The following is a 25490-nucleotide window of genomic DNA, read 5'->3' as shown; positions in this document are numbered from 1 at the left end:
CAAGTTCAAACCCCCGAGCTGACAAGGTACAAATCTGTCGTTCTACCCCTGAACAGGCAGTTAACCCACTGTTCCTAGGCCGTCATTGAAAATAAGAATTTGTTCTTAACTGACTTGCCTAGTTAAATAAAGGTAAAATAAATAAAAAAATATATAGTGTCACATCCCTGGGCTTAATAAAAAATCCTCTATTATAACCGAGTATGTTTGTTTGTCTTGTGAGAAGTGAAATATCACAGAATGTCTGTTGATACTGTTTGTGTCCCTCCCTCAGCAAGGAAACCTGCAGCAGCAGTTAGATGTTCAGAAGAGCCACATCTTCCGGCTAACCCAGGGGCTGCAGGATGCTGTGGACCAGACTGACCTGCAGAAGACTGAGAGGACTGACCTGGAGTACCAGCTGGAGAACATCCAGGTATTCTACGCACGCATGCTTGAGCAAACACACACAGTGCATTCGGAAAGTATTCAGACCCCTTGACTTTTTCCACATTTTTCTATGTTACAGCCTTATTCTAAAATTGATTTAATTGTTTGTTTTCCTCATCTATCTACACACAATACCCCATAATGACAAAGCAAAAACATTTAGATTTACATAGTCTTTACTCAGTACTTTTTGAAGCACCTTTGGCAGGGATTACAGCCTCGAGTCTTCTTGGGTATGATGCTACAAGCTTGGCACACCTCTATTTTGGGATTTTTTCTTGTTCTTCTCTGCAGATCCTCTCAAACTCTGTCAGGTTGGATGGGGAGCGTCGCTGCACAGCTATTTTCAAGTTCAGCTCTAGCTGGGCCACTCAAGGACATTCAGATACTTGTTCTGAAGCCGCTACTCTGTTATTTTGGCTGTGTGCTTAGGGTTGTTTTCCTGTTGGAAGGTGAACCTTTGCCCCAGTCTGAGGTCCTGAGATGTTTTTATTGAATCCATTTTAGAACAAGGCTGTAACGTACCAAAATGTAGAAAAAAGGAAGGGGTCTGAATACTTTCCAAATGCGCTGTAGACACATTTGTAATGGTGTTTTCTTTTTACATTGGATAAAAGTAGAGACACCGAGCTAGAAAATGGTACACTGCATTTGAGAAACATTGAGAAAGTAATCCTGCTTTGAAAGTTGAAAAACTTGTTACCCCACTTCTGAGAAAATGGCCCGTGAATTTCTGGTACACCTACTGGAGAGCTCTTCTTTATCTACACCCAGTCAGCATCGTTCACACCCTCTTAAGCCTCACCCATCTCTTTGACGATTCACAGTGTTGTAAACAACCAAAGATTTCAAGACTAAAAGTGGTGAAAGTAGTAGTAAAAATTAACTGTATCTAGTCCTTGGCCTATATCCTAAACTGACTTTGGTGAAGGTCTTATTGTTCTTCACATAATAATAATATATGCCATTTAGCAGACGCTTTTATCCAAAGCGACTTACAGTCATGTGTGCATACATTCTACGTATGGGTGGTCCCGGGAATCGAACCCACTACCCTGGCGTTACAAGCGCCATGCTCTACCAACTGAGCTACAGAAGGACATTACCGTCTCTGGTAAACACACACTATATCAAATAAAATCTTTGTTTATTTGTCACATGCACAGGATACCGAAGGTGTAAACGGTACAGTGAAATGGTTGCTTGCATAGTGGAGTGTGTTGTTTAGACATCTAGCTAGCGAGCTAGCTAAAACGATGAACCATAATCCCAACTCTAATGCCGTGTTCAAAACAACTGGGAACTCTGAAAAAACAAACTCAGACTGGGAAAAATCGATTTGAATAGTCTTCCAAGGCAGAAATTAAACTCTGGAACTCAGGCCTCTTTCTAGAGCTCCTACACAGATCATACATGTAATGTTAGCTAGTGAGCAAGCCAGATAACTTTAACTAGCTAACAGTACACTTTAACTTGCAATGAAAACGAATTTCTGACAAATTAGAAACTTATCATTTTCGAAAATGTAGCTAGACTCTTACCCGTCCGTATACATGGATGAACGCTTCTCTCTCTGCCATGGATGCCATGGTTGCCCTTAGTTTGAAGATGTAATCCGGAGATAGGTGTTTTATACAACAGCCTTCTTACTGTGTTCTCTTTTTGGACTCTCCGCATTTGGCAATCATCTCTCTGCTTCCACATGGCATTCCACTGATTTCAAAACTCTGTCAACTTCTTCCGTGACAACAACACCGATAGCGCTATTAACGCCAGGGCAGCAATATTGAGATCAGTAGCAAAACTTTTTCAGTTTTCATGATATCTTTCAAAAAAAGCCACGGTAGACATGATTTTCCGCACATACTTTGCAGCTCATGTTATAGACGCAAGCATGTCAGACCAATCCGAACTCATCTCTCGGCATGTCCAGCCCATCCATTAGCTCAGCTAACCAAATCAAATGTATTGGTCAAATACACATTGTTAGCAGATGTTATTGCGAGTGTTACGAAATGCTTGCGCTTCTAGTTCCGACAGTGCAGCAATATCTAACATGTAATCGAACAATTGCACAACAACTACCTAATACACACAAATCTAAGTAAAGGAATGGAATAAGAGTAAGAATATATACGTATAAATATATGGATGAGCAATGACAGAGCGGCATAGGCAAGATGCAATAGATGGTATAAAATACAGTATAAACATTTACATTTACATTTAAGTCATTTAGCAGACGCTCTTATCCAGAGCGACTTATGAGATGAATAATGCAAGATATGTAAACATTATTAAAGTGGCATTATTGAATTGACTAGTGATTCAAGTGGCCAATGATTTAAAGTCTGTATGTAGGCAGCAGCCTCTCTGTGCTAGTGATGGCTATTTAACAGTCTGATAGAAGCTATTTTTCAGTCTCTCGGGGTCAGCTTTGATGCATTTGTACTGACCCCACCATCTGGATGGTAGCGGGGTGAACAGGCAGTGGCTTGTGTGGTTGTTGTCCTTGATGATCTTTTTGGCTTTCCTGTGATATCGGGTGCTGTAGGTATCCTGGAGGGCAGGTAGTTTGCCCCCGGTGATGCGATGTGCAGACCTCACCACCCTCTGGAGAGCCTTGCGGTTGTGGGTGATGGAGTTGCCGTACCAGGTGGTGATTGAGCCCGACAGGATGCTCTTAATTGTGCATCTGGAGAAGTTTGAGGGTTTTGACTAACAAGCCAAATTTCTTCAGCCTCCTGAGGTTGAAGAGGTGCTGTTGCGCCTTCTTCACCATACTGTCTGTGTGGGTGGACCATTTCAGTTTGTCCGTGATGTGTATGCCGAGGAACTTAAAACTTTCCACCTTCTCCACTGCTGTCCCAACGAAGTGGATAGGGGGGTGCTCCCTCTGCTGTTTCCTGAAGTCCACGATCCTCTCCTTTATTTTGTTGACATTGAGTGAGAGGTTGTTTTCCTGACACCACACTCCGAGTGCCCTCACCTCCTCCCTGGAGGCCGTTGTTGGTAATCAAGCCTATTACTGTTGTGTCATCTGCAAACTTGATGATTGAGTTGGAGGCATGCATGGCCACGCATTCATGGGTGAACAGGGAGTACAGGAGGGGGCTGAGCATGCACCCTTGTGGGGCTCCGGTGTTGAGGATCAGCAAAGTGGAGATGTTGTTTCCTACCCTCACCACCTGGGGACGTCCCGTCAGGAGGTCCAGGACACAATTGACAGGGTGGGGTTGAGACCCAGGGCCTCAAGCTTAATGATAAGCTTGGAGGGTACTATGGTGTTGGATGCTGAGCTATAGTCAATGAACAGCATTCTTACATAGGCATTCCTCTTGTCCAGATGGGATAGGGCAGTGTGCAGTGTGATGGCGATTGCATCGTCTGTGGACCAATTAGGTCAGTAAGCAAATTGAAGTGGGTCTAGGGTGACAGGTAAGGGGGAGGTGATATGATCCTTGGCTGGTCTCTCAAAACACTTCATGATGACAGAAATGAGTGCTACGGGGCGATAGTCGTTTAGTTCAGTTACCTTTGCCTTCTTGGGTACAGGAACAATGGCAGCCATCTTGAAGCATGTGGGAACAGCAGACTGAGATAGTGAGAGATTGAATATGTCTGTAAACACACCATCCAGCTGGTCTGGGCATGCTCTGAGGACCCAGCTAGGGACACCGTCTGGGCCGGCAGCCTTGCCAGGGTTAATACGTTTAAATGTCTTACTCACGTCGGCCACGGAGAAGGAGAGCCCACAGTCCTTTGTAGCAGGCCACGTCGGTGGCACTGTATTATCCTCAAAGCGGGTTAAAAAGGTGTTTAGTTTGTCTGGAAGAGTCCTGTATTTTTCCATGGGAAAACCAACTAGGCTCGTTATTGAACTATTTTCTTCATATTTACAGTTTGTTATTAAACCTGCTTGAAAATATATTGCAAGACTTGAAAATGGCTGTCTTGTAATGATCAACAACCAACTTGACAGAGCTTGTCGAATTTTTGAAAGAATAATGTGCAAATATTGTACAATCCAGGTGTACAAAGCTCTTAGAGACTTAACCAGAAAGACTCTGTAATCACAGCCAAAGGTGATTCTAACATGTATTGACTCAGGGATGTGAATACTTACAGTGCCAGCCAGAAGTTTGGACACACCTACTCATTCCAGGGGTTTCTTTATTTAGACTATTTTCTTCATTGTAGAATAATAGTGAAGACATCAAAACTATGAAATAACATATATGGAATCATGTAGTAACCAAAAAAAGTGTTAAACAAATCAAAATGTATTTTATATTTGAGATTCTTCAAAGTAGCCACCCTTTGCCTTGACAGCTTTGCACACTCTTGGCTTTCTCTCAACCAGCTTCATGAGGAATGCTTTTCCAACAGTCTTGAAGTAGTTCCCACATATACTGAGCACTTGTTGGATGCTTTTCCTTCACTCTGCGGTCCAACTCATCCCAAACCATTCCCTGGGCCTGTTTTGCTGGGTTTTGTTCTGCTGGGGCCTGCTGTTGTGATGAGCGAACCACTTGATGTGCACTCCGGGCGAGAGTTTCAAAACTTCATATTTTTTGGGCGGCTAAAATGATAGGGTCAAACAGTAAAGTGCATTATCCTCATGATTCCTGTAACGAAAGTGTCTGTCCAGCCCCTGGGCCTGTTCTGCTGGGTCCTGTTCTGCTGGGTCCTGTTCTGCTGGGGCCTGTTCTGCTGGGGCCTGTTCTGCTGGGGCCTGTTCTGCTGGGGCCTGTTCTGCTGGGGCCTGTTCTGCTGGGGCCTGTTCTGCTGGGGCCTGTTCTGCTGGGGCCTGTTCTGCTGGGGCCTGTTCTGCTGGGGCCTGTTCTGCTGGGTCCTGTTCTGCTGGGGCCTGTTCTGCTGGGGCCTGTTCTGCTGGGGCCTGTTCTGCTGGGGCCTGTTCTGCTGGGTCCTGCTGCTGTAATGAGCGAACCACTTGATGTGCTCTCCGAACGAGAGGAAAATGGCTTCTAATTGTATTAAAGATTAAAAAGTCAAATTGCTGGAAATACATAGCGATGAAAACAACTACTGTTGTTCTCAGCTTTCTGTGGGTATAATTTGTATTTGTAATCTCTTAATATTGACCTCAGTAGCAACTACTGTATTTCTACAACCCAGATATTTGATATGGCTTTAAATTATGAAGTGCGCGAAATGTGCATTAGCCATTGTCATGAATTTTGAGCTGACAATAGGGTATTGTTGTTTGTTATATTTTACTGTTAAAATAGGGCTCCAGAATTCACCACACATCTCTAATTAAGCAATAAAGCACTCGGGTGTTTGTTATATAACCAAAATAACATGGCTAAGGGCTGTATCCAGGCAGCTAGCTAATTGTGTTTAGAGTTCACTTCCTCATGTGGTTAACATTAAAATATAACAAACAACAATACCCTATTGTCAACTCACAATTCATGACAATCACTGGATTAGGTTGCACATCAAAATATCTTGAATCATGCATTCCTGCTTGGACATGTTAGATGAAACAACGTATTTATTGAATAGCCTACCATCTCTATTACACAGTCTAAAGCACTGTGAATTACTTTATAAGATGAATGATAACAAACATTTGGTGCTACAAAATCATGGGCTGGTGCCACTGAAAAGGTTGGTGGCACTGTGGAAAATATTAGTCTGGAGCCCTTGTCAAGGTATGCAATGTATTATCAACTGCAGAGTAATGTGTTTTACTGACAATTTGGCTGTTGGGAAGAGAATCGTTTTGTAAGAATTTCCACCGAAAAATGTGTTGGTAGGACAAGGCTAGTATATTTGTGCACATGGAAGTCAGTGATTTATGTTTACTATAGGTTAATGAGGCAATACAAATGTGATGTGACTAAAATATGACTAAAAAGGAAGGGCATTTAGTTGACTATTTTCATCATTTTCATAATTTTGAATAACTAGACTAAATCATTATATTATGAAAAAAAATGTGACTTAATGATATTTTAGTCAAAATGACTAAGATTAAATCTAAAAAGAGTACCAAAATTAACACTGATACACACACACACACACACACACACACACACACACACACACACACACACACACACACACACACACACACACACACACACACACACACACACACACACACACACACACACACACACATCACTAGTCACTTTAAATAATGTCACTTTAATAATGTTAACACATCTTACATTACTCATCTCATGTATATACTGCTCATCCATATATTTATATGTACATATTCTTATTCCATCCCTTTAGATTTGTGTGTATTAGGTAGTTGTTGGGAATTGTTAGATTACTTGTTAGATATTACTACACTGTCGGAACCAGAAGCACAAGCATTTCCCTACACTCACAGTAACATCTGCTAAACATGTGCATGTGACCAATAACATTTGAATTGCTTTGACTCGCACGCACAGACAGACAGACAGACAGACAGATAGACAGACAGACAGACAGACAGACAGACAGACAGACAGACAGACAGACAGACAGACAGACAGACAGACAGACAGACAGACAGACAGACAGACAGACAGACAGACAGACAGACAGACAGACATGAGTAGAAATGCAATGCCTTAGTAATGTTCACTTAGCTCCACCTGCAGGCTGTGTACTCCCATGAGAAAGTGAAGTTGGAGGGGACCATCACCCAGCAATCCAAACTCATAGACTTCCTCCAGGCCAGGGTGGACCAGGGGGGCTCTAAGAAGAAAAAGGTGAGACTGGACAGCTCACAATACAGGTACAGTGACACAGAGTGCATTACAGTAATACATAGAGTGGGGCAAAAAAAGTATTTAGTCAGCCACCAATTGGGCAAGTTCTCCCACTTAAAAAGATGAGAGAGGCCTGTAATTTTCATCATAGGTACACTTCAACTATGACAGACAAAATGAGAAAAACAAATCCAGAAAATCACATTGTAGGATTTTTAATGAATTTATTTGCAAATTATGGTGGAAAATAAGTTTTTGGTCACCTACAAACAAGCAAGATTTCTAGATCTCACAGACCTGTAACTTCTTCTTTAAGAGGCTCCTCTGTCCTCCACTCGTTACCTGTATTAATGGCACCTGTTTGAACTTCTTATCAGTATAAAAGACACCTGTCCACAACCTCAAACAGTCACACTCCATTATGGCCAAGACCAAAGAGCTGTCAAAGGACACCAGAAACAAAATTGTAGACCTGCACTAGGCTGGGAAGACTGAATCTGCAATAGATAAGCAGCTTGGTTTGAAGAAATAAACTGTGGGAGCAATTATTAGGAAATGGAAGACATACAAGACCACTGATAATCTCCCTCGATCTGGGGCTCCACGCAAGATCTCACACCGTGGGGTCAAAATGATCACAAGAACGGTGAGCAAAAATCCCAGAACCACACGGGGGGACCTAGTGAATGACCTGCAGAGAGCTGGGACCAAAGTAACAAAGCCTACCATCGGTAACACACTACGCCGCCAGGGACTCAAATCCTTCAGTGCCAGACGTGTCCCCCTGCTTAAGCCAGTACATGTCCAGGCCCATCTGAAGTTTGCTAGAGAGCATTTGGATGATCCAGAAGAAGATTGGGAGAATGTCATATGGTCAGATGAAACCAAAATATAACTTTTTGGTAAAAACTCAACTCGTCGTGTTTGGAGGACAAAGAATGCTGAGTTGCATCCAAAGAACACCATACCTACTGTGAAGCATGGGGGTGGAAACATCATGCTTTGGGGCTGTTTTTCTGCAAAGGGACCAGGACGACTGATCCGTGTAAAGGAAAGAATGAATGGGGCCATGTATCATGAGATTTTGAGTGAAAACCTCCTTCCATCAGCAAGGGCATTGAAGATGAAACGTGGCTGGGTCTTTCAGCATGACAATGATCCCAAACACACCGCCCGGGCAACGAAGGAGTGGCTTCGTAAGAAGCATTTCAAGGTCCTGGATTGGCCTAGCCAGTCTACAGATCTCAACCCCATAGAAAATCTTTGGAGGGAGTTGAAAGTCCATGTTGCCCAGCAACAGCCCTAAAACATCACTGCTCTAGAGGAGATCTGCATGGAGGAATGGGCCAAAATACCAGCAACAGTGTGTGAAAACCTTGTGAAGTCTTACAGAAAACATTTGACCTCTGTCATTGCCAACAAAGGGTATATAACAAAGTATTGAGATAAACTTTTGTTATTAACCAAATACTTATTTTCCACCATAATTTGCAAATAAATTCATATAAAATCCTACAATGTGATTTTCTGGATTTTTTTTCTTCTCATTATGTCTGTCATAGTTGAAGTGTACCTATGATGAAAATTACAGGCCTCTCTCATCTTTTTAAGTGGGAGAACTTGCACAATTGGTGGCTGACTAAATACTTTTTGCCCCACTGTACATTACCATTTCTAGAGCACCTTTTCATGGACCTTTTTATTTTAGCCCAAATATTTTCTCAGAATGTTTTTCAGTGACAGTTGTTTGTGTATGTTTGTTCCAGGGTCTATTTGGGCGGCGCAGAGAGGACCTGCTGGCTGCCATGGCAGCCCAGGGCCAGTCCCAGGTGCCCCAGCAGGTATCCCCTGCACCCTCCATGAAGCCGGTGCCCCTGCAGTACAGTGACATGAAAGTGTCCCTGGACAAGGAGCGCTCCCGCTGCTCTGAGCTGGAGGATGCACTGCAGAAGATGAGACTGGAGCTGCGCTCCCTACGAGAGGAGGGTGAGGACACTGTCATCTCAAATAAACAGGAAATTATCCCACTGAAGACCACTGCTGTGGTCCAGCACATGCTATCTCACAACAAGCAGCACATCAAACTCACACCACATCAAACTTGCCCTTTATGATTTCTCTCTCTCTCTCTCTCTATACACACATCCAGTGGTCCAGTATAAACCTGTGGACCATGGTGGTACCCCTGACACCCCTGCCACAACGCGGCAGCAGATGATGATGTCTGCCATGGTGAAGTCTCCTGAGCACCAGCAGGGCCTGAGCAACCTGCTGGTTACCTCGAACTCTGGCCGCAGGAAGGAGGCTGCCCCCCCAGAGGGTGAGTCCTTCTGGAGAAGTAGTGGACATGGGAGTGTCTATGGGTCTTTCTATAAACTAGGGTACCAGTGAGGATTATGAAGACTGCTGTATTGGGTCTGTGTTAGTACTTGCTGAAGCCAGCTGTACTGGGTCTGTGTTAGTATTTGCTGAAGCCTGCTGTACTGGGTCTGTGTTAGTACTTGCTGAAGCCGGCTGTACTGGGTCTGTGTTAGTATTTGCTGAAGCCAGCTGTACTGGGTCTGTGTTAGTACTTGCTGAAGCCGGCTGTACTGGGTCTGTGTTAGTACTTGCTGAAGCCAGCTGTACTGGGTCTGTATTAGTACTTGCTGAAGCCAGGTGTACTGGGTCTGTGTTAGTATTTGCTGAAGCTGCCAGTACTGGGTCTGTGTTAGTATTTGCTGAAGCCGGCTGTACTGGGTCTGTGTTTGTACTTGCTGAAACTGCCAGTACTGGGTCTCTGTTAGTATTTGCTGAAGCCGGCTGTACTGGGTCTGTGTTAGTACTGGCTGAGGCTGAAATATAAAATACTATTTATACTATACTATGACTTGGCTGAATACTTGTTGGTTATTATTTACTGAGAGATGTGCATCCATATTGCCCAGCATGCCCAGCTAATCAACATTTTAAATTCAATATATAAATCAATAGTCAGTGTCAATCCATTGCTTTCCATCTTGCATTAGTCCAGAGTTGTAACTAAACCTTGACTGAGAGACTAGATAATAATAATAATTATTATTATTAATCATAATAATCATTGTCTTGTTTTTAAATTATTTGCACCTATGAGGAGTGCCATCACACCCATATATTGTCTGGACTGGTCCCCACAGAGGATGCTGCTGGAAAGCGCGAGTTTCATTTCGTGCACATGCATATAAACGCATGTTCACCTGCGATGCGCTTATCTTTTCCCGAGTTACAGTTTATAAACACCGTTGCTCGTTGGCGTTTATCGTAATAAATATCTGTATTTCACTCTCACTTTTGTCAGGCACAAAGTCACAGAACACAGCTTTGGAAGTGGCTGGCAAGCAAGCAAGACACAGACAGACCAAGAGATGCACTGCCCAGCTAGGTTAGCAAGACAGACAGATTAGAGAGAGATGCACTGCAAGTTAGCACAACTTAATGCCACAGTTATTTGCTGACATCAAACTTGGAGAGGAGAGAACACAAGTTTACCTGATTGCTGTTCCCGCAATTCACTCTCATGGTGTTTTATTTTTTTCTCTTTTCGTGACCAGAAGGTTAGTTCCACTTCATCCTCTTATTGAAGTTGTAAACATTGACATCCACTTTGACACGAGGGGGAGGCAGGGCCCTTGCATAATTTGCGGGGCCCTACGCAACTTGCGTAGTGGGTTTATAGGGCCACTCGGCTCTGGAAACAACAGACCTGGAAAAAAGGTGTTCGCAAGGAATATCCAGAATATTTTGGTGTCTCATTCATGAAGAGAGTTGTGCCTGGTACCACATTGAAACATCTGTTGTTGTCTGCTTGATTTACAGCAGAGTGTTCTTAGATTTAACAGGAAACGCATCAAGGTAATGTGTTCATGTTTTCATGTGTTTTGTGCCTCGGATTGGACACCGAGTCTACTGTGCGCAATTGTGTAGGCTAGACTATTGCGCAACACCCAATGCAATTCCTATTAATTATTGTGGATATAATGACCAAAAAATGTGCAATATAATCTGGTAATATAGCTTCATTAAATAGTACCCGTAAAACACCAGTCTCAACGTCAACAGTGAAGAGGCGACTCCGGGATGCTGGCCTTCTAGGCAGAGTTCCTCTGTTCAGTGTCTGTGTTCTTTTGCCCATGTTAATCTTTTCTTTTTATTGGCCAGTCTGAGATATGGCTTTTTCTTTGCAACTCTGCCTAGAAGGCCAGCATCCTGGAGTCGCCTTTTCACTGTTGACATTGAGACTGGTGTTTTGCGGGTACTATTTAATGAAGCTGCCAGTTGAGGACTTGTGAGGCGTCTGTTTCTCAAACTAGACACTCTAATGTACTTGTCCTCTTGCTCAGTTGTGCACTGGAGCCTTCCACCCCTCTTTCTCTTCTGTTTAGAGCCAGTTTGTGCTGTTCTGTGAAGGGAGTAGTACACAGCTTTGTATGAGATCTTCAGTTTCATGGCAATTTCTCACATGGAATAGCCTTCATTTCTCAGAACAAGAATAGACTGATGAGTTTCAGAAGAAATCTCTTTGTTTTCTGGCCATTTTGAGCCTGTAATCGAACCCACAAATGCTGATGCTCCAGATACTCAACTAGTCTAAAGAAGGACAGTTTTATTGCTTCTTTAATCAGTACAACAGTTGCAATTTTAACATGATACACTTGGATTAGCGAACATAAAGTGCCATTGGAACACAGGAGTGATGGTTGCTGATAATGGGCCTCTGTACGCCTATGTAGATATTCCATTTAAAAAATCTGCCGTTTCAAGCTACAATAGTCATTTACAACATTAATAATGTCTACACTGTATTTCTGATAAATTTGATGTTATTTTAATGGACAAAAAAATAGCTTTTCTTTCAAAAACAAGGACATTTCTAAGTGACCCAAAACGGTAGTGTACTGTATACATATCCTTTTTATATTAGTTGCAATGTCACACATTGGCCCTGTTATTTACAGAAAGACCTTGTGCACAGCTAACACACACACCACCAGATAAGACATCTGTGTGGGCTACAGCAATGTGTCCATATTTCCATATAACGCAGTATATAATAAAGCTACTTGGAACTGCAATAGTAACCAGGCAAGCTTTCCTGATGGTCACTACCATCCTGCAAATATTAATCTTCCTCCTAATGCCTTAGACCTTTGTCCTTTTTTCTCACACTCAACAGAGAGGAGGGTCACTTCTGAAAGTTAGTTCTCCTAACTCCGGAGCCCTCGGTTTTTTGTCCCATCCCTTTAACCCTCTACTCCGAATGGGCCAGATTTTAAAAGCTCTGCACTAGGATCAAATGGCAGATCTTTAGGGCGGCAGGTAGCCTCGCAGTTAGAACGTTGGGCCAGTAACTGAAAAGTTGCTGGTGCAGATTTGTTGTGCTCTTGAGCTAGGCACTTAACCATAATGGCTCCTGTAAATTCCTCTGGATAAGAGTGTTTGCTAAATGTTTTAAAACATTTTTTAACATTTAGAATATGGTATGCTAAGTTTGGGTTTTTAATGCTTGTATTGGAGCTTCCACTTTCCAGTAATGCCCCTTTACTGAATTACACAAGCTCTAAAGTTGGTGTTCACTTCAATGAATGAGTATGTTCATCAAAAGTCACTTTACATGTCTATGCATAAAGATACATACATACATAAATCATAAAGAAATGTTTCTTGGTACCACCATGTTGGAATATTGTATCAATGCTCATTCCTGGCTGCTGTCAGGTAAATCATTGTAAAAATTAAATTCAAATCAGCAGATTGGATGATTAGACATTACCAGCTAACATAAAATCGCCCTATCATGTTAAGGAGCCATTATTTGTTTGAGACATACAGTTTGTGTGTCTGTATTCTACTTGGATAGATGAGAATGAAAACATTTACATACATAGTTCACTGTTGTTGAGCTAAACTTTCCTCCCTTTAAGTGCTCAGCTTTGGAAATCTGAAGCAATTTCCTTTACACCTGTTGACCTACACTCCAATCCATTGACCCTCACACAGCTATCTGCCCTGCAACTCAACCCAGACCTGCACACCATACATACACAGAGGTGTTTTCTTTCCAGCTTTTCAGCCTATACCGCACTGTTGGAACATATGAATCCAATTCCCTCAATAAGACGATTCCTGGATGCATGTGTTACGTTCCAGTCATGAACTGATGGTGGATGATGCTATTAATATGATTTACCTTTTTACTTCAGATCCTTGTGAACGTTGTCTTGGTGATGCTTCCTGTTTGTTGCCTCACTTGCACAGCTGACATGGCATGGTGCACAGATTTTATTTTTCATACAATCATTGTGGTTGCTATGGATACTTTTCCTACTCACTGTCTTCTCTGGCTGTGTTCAGAGTACGGCCATCGCATGAAGGACAGTCAGAGAGACAGGGAGAGGGGGAGGCAGAGGGAGAGCGTTCACCACAACACCCCTCACCGCTTCACTGTGGGACTCAACATGAGGGCTGCCAAGTGTACTGTGTGTCTGGATACCGTGCACTTCGGTCATCAGGCAGCCACCTGCATTGGTATGTTACGTTCCAACCTTCCACTTCCTGTCACGTTGACTAGTCATGGCACATTTCTGTTGAGCAAGGCTTTTTCAGAAGGGTAGCCTGTACAGTACTGTGTTTCTGGTAGTCCTTGTCTTTAAGTGTTTTCTTCTCTCCTTCAGAATGTCACGCTTTGTGCCATCCAAAATGCTCCCGCTGTCTTCCTGCTGCGTGTGGCATGCCTGGGGACTGTGCCTTGCATATGGCTGAGGGGCTGTGCCGGGACAAAGGCAGTTCCCCTGGCCTGCAGCTCAAAGAGGCCAGTGGACATGTTCACCTGGAGGGGTGGATGAAGCAGCCCAGGTGGGTCTGGTAACTCTGGTGTGTGGACTTCATACTTTCTATTACTGTAAAACAGATTTGACTAAGAGCACTATACTATAGATCAACACTGCCTGTCTGCTTGCCCTTGATCAATGTAGACTGATTGCTGATCCCTCATACTGTATTTGATATCATCTGAGATGGCTCTCTAGTGCTGAAGTATAATTGTAGACTACAGCATTATGCTCATCTGTCCCAGGTATTGATTGTCTGACTCTGTGGTAGTCTATGCTGCTGGCCCAGTGACAAACATGTGTGTGCTCTGCAGGAATGTGAAGCGTGGCCAGGGCTGGGAGAAGAAGTATGTGGTGCTGGATGGGACCAAGGTGACCATCTACGAAACAGAGCCCAGAGAAGGTCCTACAACTTTAATGTTCCTATAGTAAATTTGATTATGAAATACAGTGAGCTCCAAAAGTATTTGGACAGTGGCACAAATATAACTTCCCATGTTATTGTGATGGTGAGAGGTTAGCATGTCTTGGGGGTATGGTATTTGTGTGTCTGTAACTTTCTCACTCAACATTATTCACGGTTCATTCAGAACTTTCTGTAATCATGGTTGCATCCACATTAATGTAGGAGTATTCAGAAACATATTCTATTCTTATTTACAATAAAAGTGACTCCAAAATGACACAATACATGTCATTTTACCATTGATTTCTATTGGACACAAAATGATCTGAAACACAACCAAAACAAATAGCAAATGCATCCAACAAACTTGTAGAGTCACAAGCTTGATATAATAATTGTGTGCTTGGAATATGGGACCAAATACTAAACTTTTGACTACTTTAATAAACGTATAAGGGAATTTGGCCCAATACTTTTGGTCCCCTAAAATGGGGGACTACATACAAAAAGTGCTGTAATTCATAAACAGTTCACCCGATATAGATTCATATACTCTCAAATTAAAGATGACAGTCTGCACTTTAACCTCACTGTTATTGTATCATTTAAAATCCAAAGTGCTGAAGTACAGCGCCAAAGCGAGAAACAAATTGTGACTGTCGCAATTCTTTTGGAGCTCACTGTAGGTCGAACTCCAAGTAGCATTTTTCAAAACAAACAATACTTATTCCGCTGGGCTAACAGTGTTGTTGATGGCTGCCAGGTGGTGTATTTTGGTCTGTGTTGTTTTCGGTACATTTTGATTTCTCCCTGTTTGTGTTGTTCAGAGTCAGTGAAGCCGTTGGAGGAGTTTGAGCTATGTCTGTCTGATGTAGACTTGATGGTGCATGGTGCTGTAGGGGCATCTGAGCTGCCCAACACCGCCAAGTCAGGTACACCAAACTTACTCACACTCATAGCAAAGCCCTGCCACAGTAGGTGAGCTAGGATAGTGCCTCAACTGGTTATAATTAGCGCTTTACTTATTAGTATCATGATCTGCTTAGGAATGGACTGTCTCCTTGTTCCCTCACTGTGCTGTGGTGTGTGTGTAGACGTGCAGTATGTGCTAAAACTGGAGTCCCACCCCCACACCTCGCGCTGGCCCGGACAGACTCTGTACTTCATGGCTCCCAGTTTCCTAGACAAGCAGCGCTGGGTGGCCGTGCTGGAATCTGTGGTGGCAGGGGGGCGAGCATCCCGGGAGAAGGCTGAGGCAGATGCAGTGAGTACCACAGTACTGTGGAGTTAAATGAGTATAATTACTTAATAATAAACACACTCAACCAATCCAAAACCTAACCCTAGCTCTAAACCTACATGTAGCCTTAACCCTAGCTTCATGTCTACATCCCAGTTCAACCCTAACCCCGGGCACAACCCTAACTCTAACCCTAGCTTCATGTCTGCATCCCAGGCACAACCCTAACTCTAACCCTAGCTTCATGTCTACATCCCAGGCACAACCCTAACTCTAACCCTAGCTTCATGTCTACATCCCAGTTCAACCCTAACTCTAACCCTAGCTTCATGTCTACATCCCAGTTCAACCCTAACCCCAGGCACAACCCTAACTCTAACCCTAGCTTCATGTCTACATCCCAGTTCAACCCTAACCCCAGGCACAACCCTAACTCTAACCCTAGCTTCATGTCTACATCTCAGTTCAACCCTAACCCCAGGCACAACCCTAACTCTAACCCTAGCGTCATGTCTACATCCCAGTTCAACCCTAACCCCAGGCACAACCCTAACTCTAACCCTAGCTTCATGTCTACATCTCAGTTCAACCCTAACCCCAGGCACAACCCTAACTCTAACCCTAGCTTCATGTCTACATCCCAGTTCAACCCTAACCCCAGGCACAACCCTAACTCTAACCCTAGCTTCATGTCTACATCCCAGTTCAACCCCCTAACCCTTCATGTCACATCCCAGTTCCCTAACTCTAACCCTAGCGTCATGTCTACATCCCAGTTCAACCCTAACTCTAACCCTAGCTTCATGTCTACATCCCAGTTCAACCCTAACTCTAACCCTAGCTTCATGTCTACATCCCAGTTCAACCCTAACTCTAACCCTAGCGTCATGTCTACATCCCAGTTCAACCCTAACCCCGGGCACAACCCTAACTCTAACCCTAGCTTCATGTCTACATCCCAGTTCAACCCTAACTCTAACCCTAGCTTCATGTCTACATCCCAGTTCAACCCTAACTCTAACCCTAGCGTCATGTCTACATCCCAGTTCAACCCTAACCCCAGGCACAACCCTAACTCTAACCCTAGCGTCATGTCTACATCCCAGTTCAACCCTAACTCTAACCCTAGCGTCATGTCTACATCCCAGTTCAACCCTAACTCTAACCCTAGCGTCATGTCTACATCCCAGTTCAACCCTAACTCTAACCCTAGCGTCATGTCTACATCCCAGTTCAACCCTAACCCCAGGCACAACCCTAACTCTAACCCTAGCGTCATGTCTACATCCCAGTTCAACACTAACTCTAACCCTAGCGTCATGTCTACATCCCAGTTCAACCCTAACTCTAACCCTAGCGTCATGTCTACATCCCAGTTCAACCCTAACTCTAACCCTAGCGTCATGTCTACATCCCAGTTCAACCCTAACCCTAGCGTCATGTCTACATCCCAGTTCAACCCTAACTCTAACCCTAGCGTCATGTCTACATCCCAGTTCAACCCTAACTCTAACCCTAGCGTCATGTCTACATCCCAGTTCAACCCTAACTCTAGCCCTAGCGTCATGTCTACATCCCAGTTCAACCCTAACTCTAACCCTAGCTTCATGTCTACATCCCAGTTCAACCCTAACCCCAGGCACAACCCTAACTCTAACCCTAGCTTCATGTCTACATCCCAGTTCAACCCTAACTCTAACCCTAGCGTCATGTCTACATCCCAGTGCAACCCTGACTCTAACCCTAGCTTCATGTCTACATCCCAGTTCAACCCTAGCGTCATGTCTACATCCCAGTTCAACCCTAACTCTAACCCTAGCTTCATGTCTACATCCCAGTTCAACCCTAACTCTAACCCTAGCTTCATGTCTACATCCCAGTTCAACCCTAGCGTCATGTCTACATCCCAGTTCAACCCTAACTCTAACCCTAGCTTCATGTCTACATCCCAGTTCAACCCTAACTCTAACCCTAGCGTCATGTCTACATCCCAGTTCAACCCTAACCCCAGGAACAACCCTAACTCTAACCCTAGCGTCATGTCTACATCCCAGTTCAACCCTCACCCCAGGCACAACCCTAACTCTAACCATAGCGTCATGTCTACATCCCAGTTCAACCCTAACCCCAGGCACAACCCTAACTCTAACCCTAGCTTCATGTCTACATCCCAGTTCAACCCTAACTCTAACCCTAGCGTCATGTCTACATCCCAGTGCAACCCTGACTCTAACCCTAGCTTCATGTCTACATCCCAGTTCAACCCTAGCGTCATGTCTACATCCCAGTTCAACCCTAACTCTAACCCTAGCTTCATGTCTACATCCCAGTTCAACCCTAACTCTAACCCTAGCTTCATGTCTACATCCCAGTTCAACCCTAGCGTCATGTCTACATCCCAGTTCAACCCTAACTCTAACCCTAGCTTCATGTCTACATCCCAGTTCAACCCTAACTCTAACCCTAGCGTCATGTCTACATCCCAGTTCAACCCTAACCCCAGGAACAACCCTAACTCTAACCCTAGCGTCATGTCTACATCCCAGTTCAACCCTCACCCCAGGCACAACCCTAACTCTAACCATAGCGTCATGTCTACATCCCAGTTCAACCCTAACCCCAGGCACAACCCTAACTCTAACCCTAGCTTCATGTCTACATCCCAGTTCAACCCTAACTCTAACCCTAGCGTCATGTCTACATCCCAGTGCAACCCTGACTCTAACCCTAGCTTCATGTCTACATCCCAGTTCAACCCTAGCGTCATGTCTACATCCCAGTTCAACCCTAACTCTAACCCTAGCTTCATGTCTACATCCCAGTTCAACCCTAACTCTAACCCTAGCGTCATGTCTACATCCCAGTTCAACCCTAACCCCAGGCACAACCCTAACTCTAACCCTAGCGTCATGTCTACATCCCAGTTCAACCCTAACTCTAACCCTAGCGTCATGTCTACATCCCAGTTCAACCCTAACTCTAACCCTAGCGTCATGTCTACATCCCAGTTCAACCCTAACCCCGGGCACAACCCTAACTCTAACCCTAGCTTCATGTCTACATCCCAGTTCAACCCTAACTCTAACCCTAGCTTCATGTCTACATCCCAGTTCAACCCTAACTCTAACCCTAGCGTCATGTCTACATCCCAGTTCAACCCTAACTCTAACCCTAGCGTCATGTCTACATCCCAGTTCAACCCTAACTCTAACCCTAGCGTCATGTCTACATCCCAGTTCAACCCTCACCCCAGGCACAACCCTAACTCTAACCCTAGCGTCATGTCTACATCCCAGTTCAACCCTCACCCCAGGCACAACCCTAACTCTAACCCTAGCGTCATGTCTACATCCCAGTTCAACCCTAACTCTAACCCTAGCGTCATGTCTACATCCCAGTTCAACCCTAACCCCAGGCACAACCCTAACTCTAACCCTAGCTTCATGTCTACATCCCAGTTCAACCCTAACCCCAGGCACAACCCTAACTCTAACCCTAGCTTCATGTCTACATCCCAGTTCAACCCTAACTCTAACCCTAGCTTCATGTCTACATCCCAGTTCAACCCTAACTCTAACCCTAGCGTCATGTCTACATCCCAGTTCAACCCTAACTCTAACCCTAGCTTCATGTCTACATCCCAGTTCAACCCTAACAATAGCCTCAGCCAATATCTGTCATTGATGTCAGGGCTGCCAGGTGGATAGGCCCTTGTTTCCCTTGGCTAATGTTTTTAAGGTATTTGCTCTGTCTAGCTGCCTCAGGTCTGACTCATCGAGGGTTAAAACATTTTTTTTTTTTGTTACTGTATGGGGTTTATCCATAATACTTTACCACCACAGTGCATTTACAATTACCATCACTTGTTTTCTTTAACACAGCATACTTGTGATGAATATGATGCATCCATTAAATGTTTATGAATGATTTGTAGTGGTTTAAAAAAAAAATCAGGTGGTAAATTTACTGCAGTTGTAAAGTTTTGTGAGCAACCTCTGATGTCTATTGTACTGAATGTGTCGTTAATTGTCCCTCTTCTTCTCTCTCTGTCTCTTTCGCTCTCTCTTTCTCTCACACCTGTTGGTTGCTTTTTCATCATGTCATACTGTATGTCCCTGTATGTGGGAATGTCTCGTTGATTTGCTCTATTCTGCCCGTTCTATGGGGTTTCACTGCACATCGGCTGCTGTGTCCAAAAGACAGATGGTTCTGCCTCCTCTGGTCCAGGTAAAGAGTCCAACGAGGCTGCTGTTATCTGCTTTCCTGTTGATACCAGACACACAGCCACTTAATACAGACAATTACAATGAAATTACAATCACAATACATTTTCAATTACTGTACTACATTAGAATTTCTTGAATGTGTGTTCATCTTTCCTGCTGTGACCACACGCTGTTTTTCCCACAGTCCTTACTATTGTTTCCTCTATTTTCATATCAACGTTGTGTTTACTGTGATTGTCTGACTGTTATAGCACCTGGCAACTATCAGACATGATTGTGTTTTGTTTAATATCTTTGCTTAGATGTATTGTGATTAGATCATTTGGTAGTCTTTTTGCTGGATATTGATTCACATAAATGTTAGATGTCTGATGTTCTGCGAGGTGTGGAACTTTCAAGATGAATGAACATAGACTCATCACAAACCTATTACATGGATATAACCAGACCTATGCTTGTGATAGGCCTTCCTGTAGCCAGGACAAGTGGTCTGGCAGTACCATCAACTTTCACTTCTCCCACCCTGTAGCTTCTCTCTGCCCCCTGTTCACTCTGCCAGAATACACTGTCTCTCTGCCCCCTGTTCACACTGCCAGAATAGACTGTCTCTCTACCCCTGTTCACTCTGCCAGAATACACTGTCTCTCTGCCCCCTGTTCACACTGCCAGAATACACTGTCTCTCTACCCCCTGTTCACTCTGCCAGAATACACTGTCTCTCTACCCCCTGTTCACTCTGCCAGAATACACTATCTCTCTGCCCCCTGTTCACACTGCCAGAATACACTGTCTCTCTGCCCCCTGTTCACTCTGCCAGAATACACTGTCTCTCTGCCCCCTGTTCACACTGCCAGAATAGACTGTCTCTCTACCCCTGTTCACTCTGCCAGAATACACTGTCTCTCTGCCCCCTGTTCACTCTGCCAGAATACACTGTCTCTCTACCCCTGTTCACTCTGCCAGAATACACTCTCTCTACCCCTGTTCACTCTGCCAGAATACACTGTCTCTCTACCCTGTGTTCACTCTGCCAGAATACACTGTCCCTCTACCCTGTGTTCACTATACCAGAATACACTGTCTCTATACCCTGTGTTCACTCTGCCAGAATACACTGTCTCTCTACCCCTGTTCACTCTGCCAGAATACACTCTCTCTACCCCTGTTCACTCTGCCAGAATACACTGTCTCTCTACCCTGTGTTCACTATACCAGAATACACTGTCTCTCTACCCTGTGTTCACTCTGCCAGAATACACTGTCTCTCTACCCCCTGTTCACTCTACCAGAATACACTGTCTCTCTACCCCCTGTTCACTCTACCAGAATACACGGTCTCTCTACCCTGTGTTCATTCTACCAGAATACACTGTCTCTCTACCCCCTGTTCACTCTACCAGAATACACTGTCTCTCTACCCCCTGTTCACTCTACCAGAATACACTGTCTCTCTACCCTGTGTTCACTCTACCAGAATACACTGTCTCTCTACCCCCTGTTCACTCTGCCAGAATACACTGTTTCTCTGCCCCCTGTTCACTCTGCCAGAATACACTATCTCTCTACCCTGTGTTCACTCTGCCAGAATACACTGTCTCTCTACCCCTGTTCACTCTGCCAGAATACACTGTCTCTCTACCCTGTGTTCACTCTGCCAGAATACACTGTCTCTCTACCCCTGTTCACTCTGCCAGAATACACTGTCTCTCTACCCCCTGTTCACTCTTCCAGAATACACTGTCTCTCTACCCCCTGTTCACTCTACCAGAATACACTGTCTCTCTACCCTGTGTTCACTCTGCCAGAATACACTGTCTCTCTACCCCTGTTCACTCTGCCAGAATACACTGTCTCTCTACCCCCTGCTCACTCTGCCAGAATACACTATCTCTCTACCCTGTGTTCACTCTGCCAGAATACACTGTCTCTCTACCCTGTGTTCACTCTGCCAGAATACACTGTCTCTCTACCCCCTGTTCACTCTGCCAGAATACACTGTCTCTCTACCCCCTGTTCACTCTGCCAGAATACACTGTCTCTCAACCCCCTGTTCACTCTGCCAGAATACACTGTCTCTCTGCCCCTGTTCACTCTGCCAGAATACACTGTCTCTCTAACCCCTGTTCACTCTGCCAGGATACACTGTCTCTCTACCCCTGTTCACTCTGACAGAATACACTGTCTCTCTGCCCCCTGTTCACTCTGCCAGAATACACTGTCTCTCTGCCCCTGTTCACTCTGCCAGAATACACTGTCTCTCTATCCCCTGTTCACTCTTCCAGAATACACTGTCTCTCTGCCTCCTGTTCACTCTGCCAGAATACACTGTCTCTCTGCCCCTGTTCACTCTGCCAGAATACACTGTCTCTCTATCCCCTGTTCACTCTGGCAGAATACACTGTCTCTCTACCCTCTGTTCACTCTGCCAGAATACACTGTCTCGCTACCCCTGTTCACTCTGCCAGGATACACTGTCTCTATACCCCCTGTTCACTCTGCCAGAATACACTGTCTCTCTACCCTGTGTTCATTCTGCCAGAATACACTATCTCTCTACCCTGTGTTCACTCTGCCAGAATACACTGTCTCTCTACCCTGTGTTCACTCTGCCAGAATACACTATCTCTCTACCCTGTGTTCACTCTGCCAGAATACACTGTCTCTATACCCTGTGTTCACTCTGCAAGAATACACTATCTCTCTACCCCCTGTTCACTCTGCCAGAATACACTATCTCTCTACCCTGTGTTCACTCTGCCAGAATACACTGTCTCTATACCCTGTGTTCACTCTGCAAGAATACACTATCTCTCTACCCCTGTTCACTCTGCCAGAATACACTATCTCTCTACCCTGTGTTCACTCTGCCAGAATACACTATCTCTCTACCCTGTGTTCACTCTGCCAGAATACACTGTCTCTCTACCCTGTGTTCACTCTGCCAGAATACACTATCTCTCTACCCTGTGTTCACTCTGCCAGAATACACTGTCTCTCTACCCTGTGTTCACTCTGCCAGAATACTCTATCTCTCTACCCCCTGTTCACTCTGCCAGAATACACTGTCTCTCTACCCCTGTTCACTCTGCCAGGATACACTGTCTCTATACCCCCTGTTCACTCTGCCAGAATACACTGTCTCTCTACCCTGTGTTCATTCTGCCAGAATACACTATCTCTCTACCCTGTGTTCACTCTGCCAGAATACACTGTCTCTCTACCCTGTGTTCACTCTGCCAGAATACACTGTCTCTCTACCCCCTGTTCACTCTGCCAGAATACACTGTCTCTCTACCCCCTGTTCACTCTGCCAGAATACACTGTCTCTCTACCCCCTGTTCACTCTGCCAGAATACACTGTCTCTCTGCCCCCTGTTCACTCTGCCAGAATACACTGTCTCTCTACCCCTGTTCACTCTGCCAGGATACACTGTCTCTCTACCCCTGTTCACTCTGCCAGAATACACTGTCTCTCTACCCCTGTTCACTCTGCCAGAATACACTGTCTCTCTGCCCCTGTTCACTCTGCCAGAATACACTGTCTCTCTACCCCTGTTCACTCTCCAGAATACACTGTCTCTCTGCCTCCTGTTCACTCTGCCAGAATACACTGTCTCTCTGCCCCTGTTCACTCTGCCAGAATACACTGTCTCTCTACCCCTGTTCACTCTGCCAGAATACACTGTCTCTCTACCCCTGTTCACTCTGCCAGAATACACTGTCTCTCTACCCCCTGTTCACTCTGCCAGGATACACTGTCTCTATACCCCTGTTCACTCTGCCAGAATACACTGTCTCTCTACCCCTGTTCACTCTGCCAGAATACACTATCTCTCTGCCTCCTGTTCACTCTGCCAGAATACACTGTCTCTCTACCCCTGTTCACTCTGCCAGAATACACTGTCTCTCTACCCCCTGTTCACTCTGCCAGAATACACTGTCTCTCTACCCTGTTCACTCTGCCAGAATACACTGTCTCTCTACCCCCTGTTCACTCTGCCAGAATACACTGTCTCTCTACCCTGTGTTCACTCTGCCAGAATACACTGTCTCTCTACCCTGTGTTCACTCTGCCAGAATACACTGTCTCTCTACCCTGTTCACTCTGCCAGAATACACTGTCTCTCTACCCTGTGTTCACTCTGCCAGAATACACTGTCTCTCTACCCTGTGTTCACTCTGCCAGAATACACTGTCTCTCTTCCCCCTGTTCACTCTGCCAGAATACACTGTCTCTCTACCCCCTGTTCACTCTGCCAGAATACACTGTCTCTCTACCCTGTTCACTCTGCCAGAATACACTGTCTCTCTGCCCCTGTTCACTCTGCCAGAATACACTGTCTCTCTGCCTCCTGTTCACTCTGCCAGAATACACTGTCTCTCTACCCCCTGTTCACTCTGCCAGAATACACTGTCTCTCTACCCCTGTTCACTCTGCCAGAATACACTGTCTCTCTGCCCCTGTTCACTCTGCCAGAATACACTGTCTCTCTAACCCCTGTTCACTCTGCCAGGATACACTGTCTCTCTACCCCTGTTCACTCTGCCAGAATACACTGTCTCTCTGCCCCTGTTCACTCTGCCAGAATACACTGTCTCTCTGCCCCTGTTCACTCTGCCAGAATACACTGTCTCTCTATCCCCTGTTCACTCTGCCAGAATACACTGTCTCTCTACCCCTGTTCACTCTGCCAGAATACACTGTCTCTCTACCCCTGTTCACTCTGCCAGAATACACTGTCTCTCTGCCCCCTGTTCACTCTGCCAGAATACACTGTCTCTCTACCCTGTTCACTCTGCCAGAATACACTGTCTCTCTATCCCCTGTTCACTCTGCCAGAATACACTGTCTCTCTACCCTCTGTTCACTCTGCCAGAATACACTGTCTCTCTACCCTGTTCACTCTGCCAGAATACACTGTCTCTATACCCTGTGTTCACTCTGCCAGAATACACTATCTCTCTACCCCCTGTTCACTCTGCCAGAATACACTGTCTCTCTACCCTGTGTTCACTCTGCCAGAATACACTGTCTCTATACCCTGTGTTCACTCTGCCAGAATACACTGTCTCTATACCCTGTGTTCACTCTGCCAGAATACACTATCTCTCTACCCCTGTTCACTCTGCCAGAATACACTATCTCTCTACCCTGTGTTCACTCTGCCAGAATACACTGTCTCTCTACCCTGTGTTCACTCTGCCAGAATACACTGTCTCTCTACCCTGTGTTCACTCTGCCAGAATACACTATCTCTCTACCCTGTGTTCACTCTGCCAGAATACACTGTCTCTCTACCCTGTGTTCACTCTGCCAGAATACACTATCTCTCTACCCTCTGTTCACTCTGCCAGAATACACTATCTCTCTACCCTGTGTTCACTCTGCCAGAATACACTGTCTCTCTACCCTGTGTTCACTCTGCCAGAATACTCTATCTCTCTACCCCCTGTTCACTCTGCCAGAATACACTGTCTCTCTACCCCTGTTCACTCTGCCAGAATACACTATCTCTCTACCCTGTGTTCACTCTGCCAGAATACACTATCTCTCTACCCTGTGTTCACTCTGCCAGAATACACTTTCTCTCTACCCTGTGT

The 25490-nt window shown here is 44.9% G+C and overlaps 1 protein-coding gene across 2 annotated transcripts in view; it reads left to right on the top strand.

Annotated features, from left to right (window-relative positions):
- The window catches only part of LOC118394047 (citron rho-interacting kinase-like), a 128766-nt gene that overhangs the window by 92584 nt on the left and 10692 nt on the right, over positions 1-25490 (top strand). For both annotated transcript variants that reach the window (XM_052461404.1, XM_052461403.1), the window contains 9 exons: positions 275-415; positions 7059-7169; positions 8936-9155; positions 9319-9489; positions 13542-13715; positions 13862-14042; positions 14332-14420; positions 15251-15355; positions 15518-15687. In XM_052461404.1, the coding sequence (XP_052317364.1) occupies positions 275-415; positions 7059-7169; positions 8936-9155; positions 9319-9489; positions 13542-13715; positions 13862-14042; positions 14332-14420; positions 15251-15355; positions 15518-15687 (1362 nt within the window). The remainder of the gene's footprint in view (positions 1-274; positions 416-7058; positions 7170-8935; positions 9156-9318; positions 9490-13541; positions 13716-13861; positions 14043-14331; positions 14421-15250; positions 15356-15517; positions 15688-25490) is intronic.

The sequence above is a fragment of the Oncorhynchus keta genome, chromosome 14 (genome assembly GCF_023373465.1).
Source record: "Oncorhynchus keta strain PuntledgeMale-10-30-2019 chromosome 14, Oket_V2, whole genome shotgun sequence".
Classification (NCBI taxonomy): domain Eukaryota; kingdom Metazoa; phylum Chordata; class Actinopteri; order Salmoniformes; family Salmonidae; genus Oncorhynchus; species Oncorhynchus keta.
The sequence above is the reverse complement of the archived record's forward strand: the minus strand, read 5'-3'. Positions and strand labels throughout refer to the sequence as shown.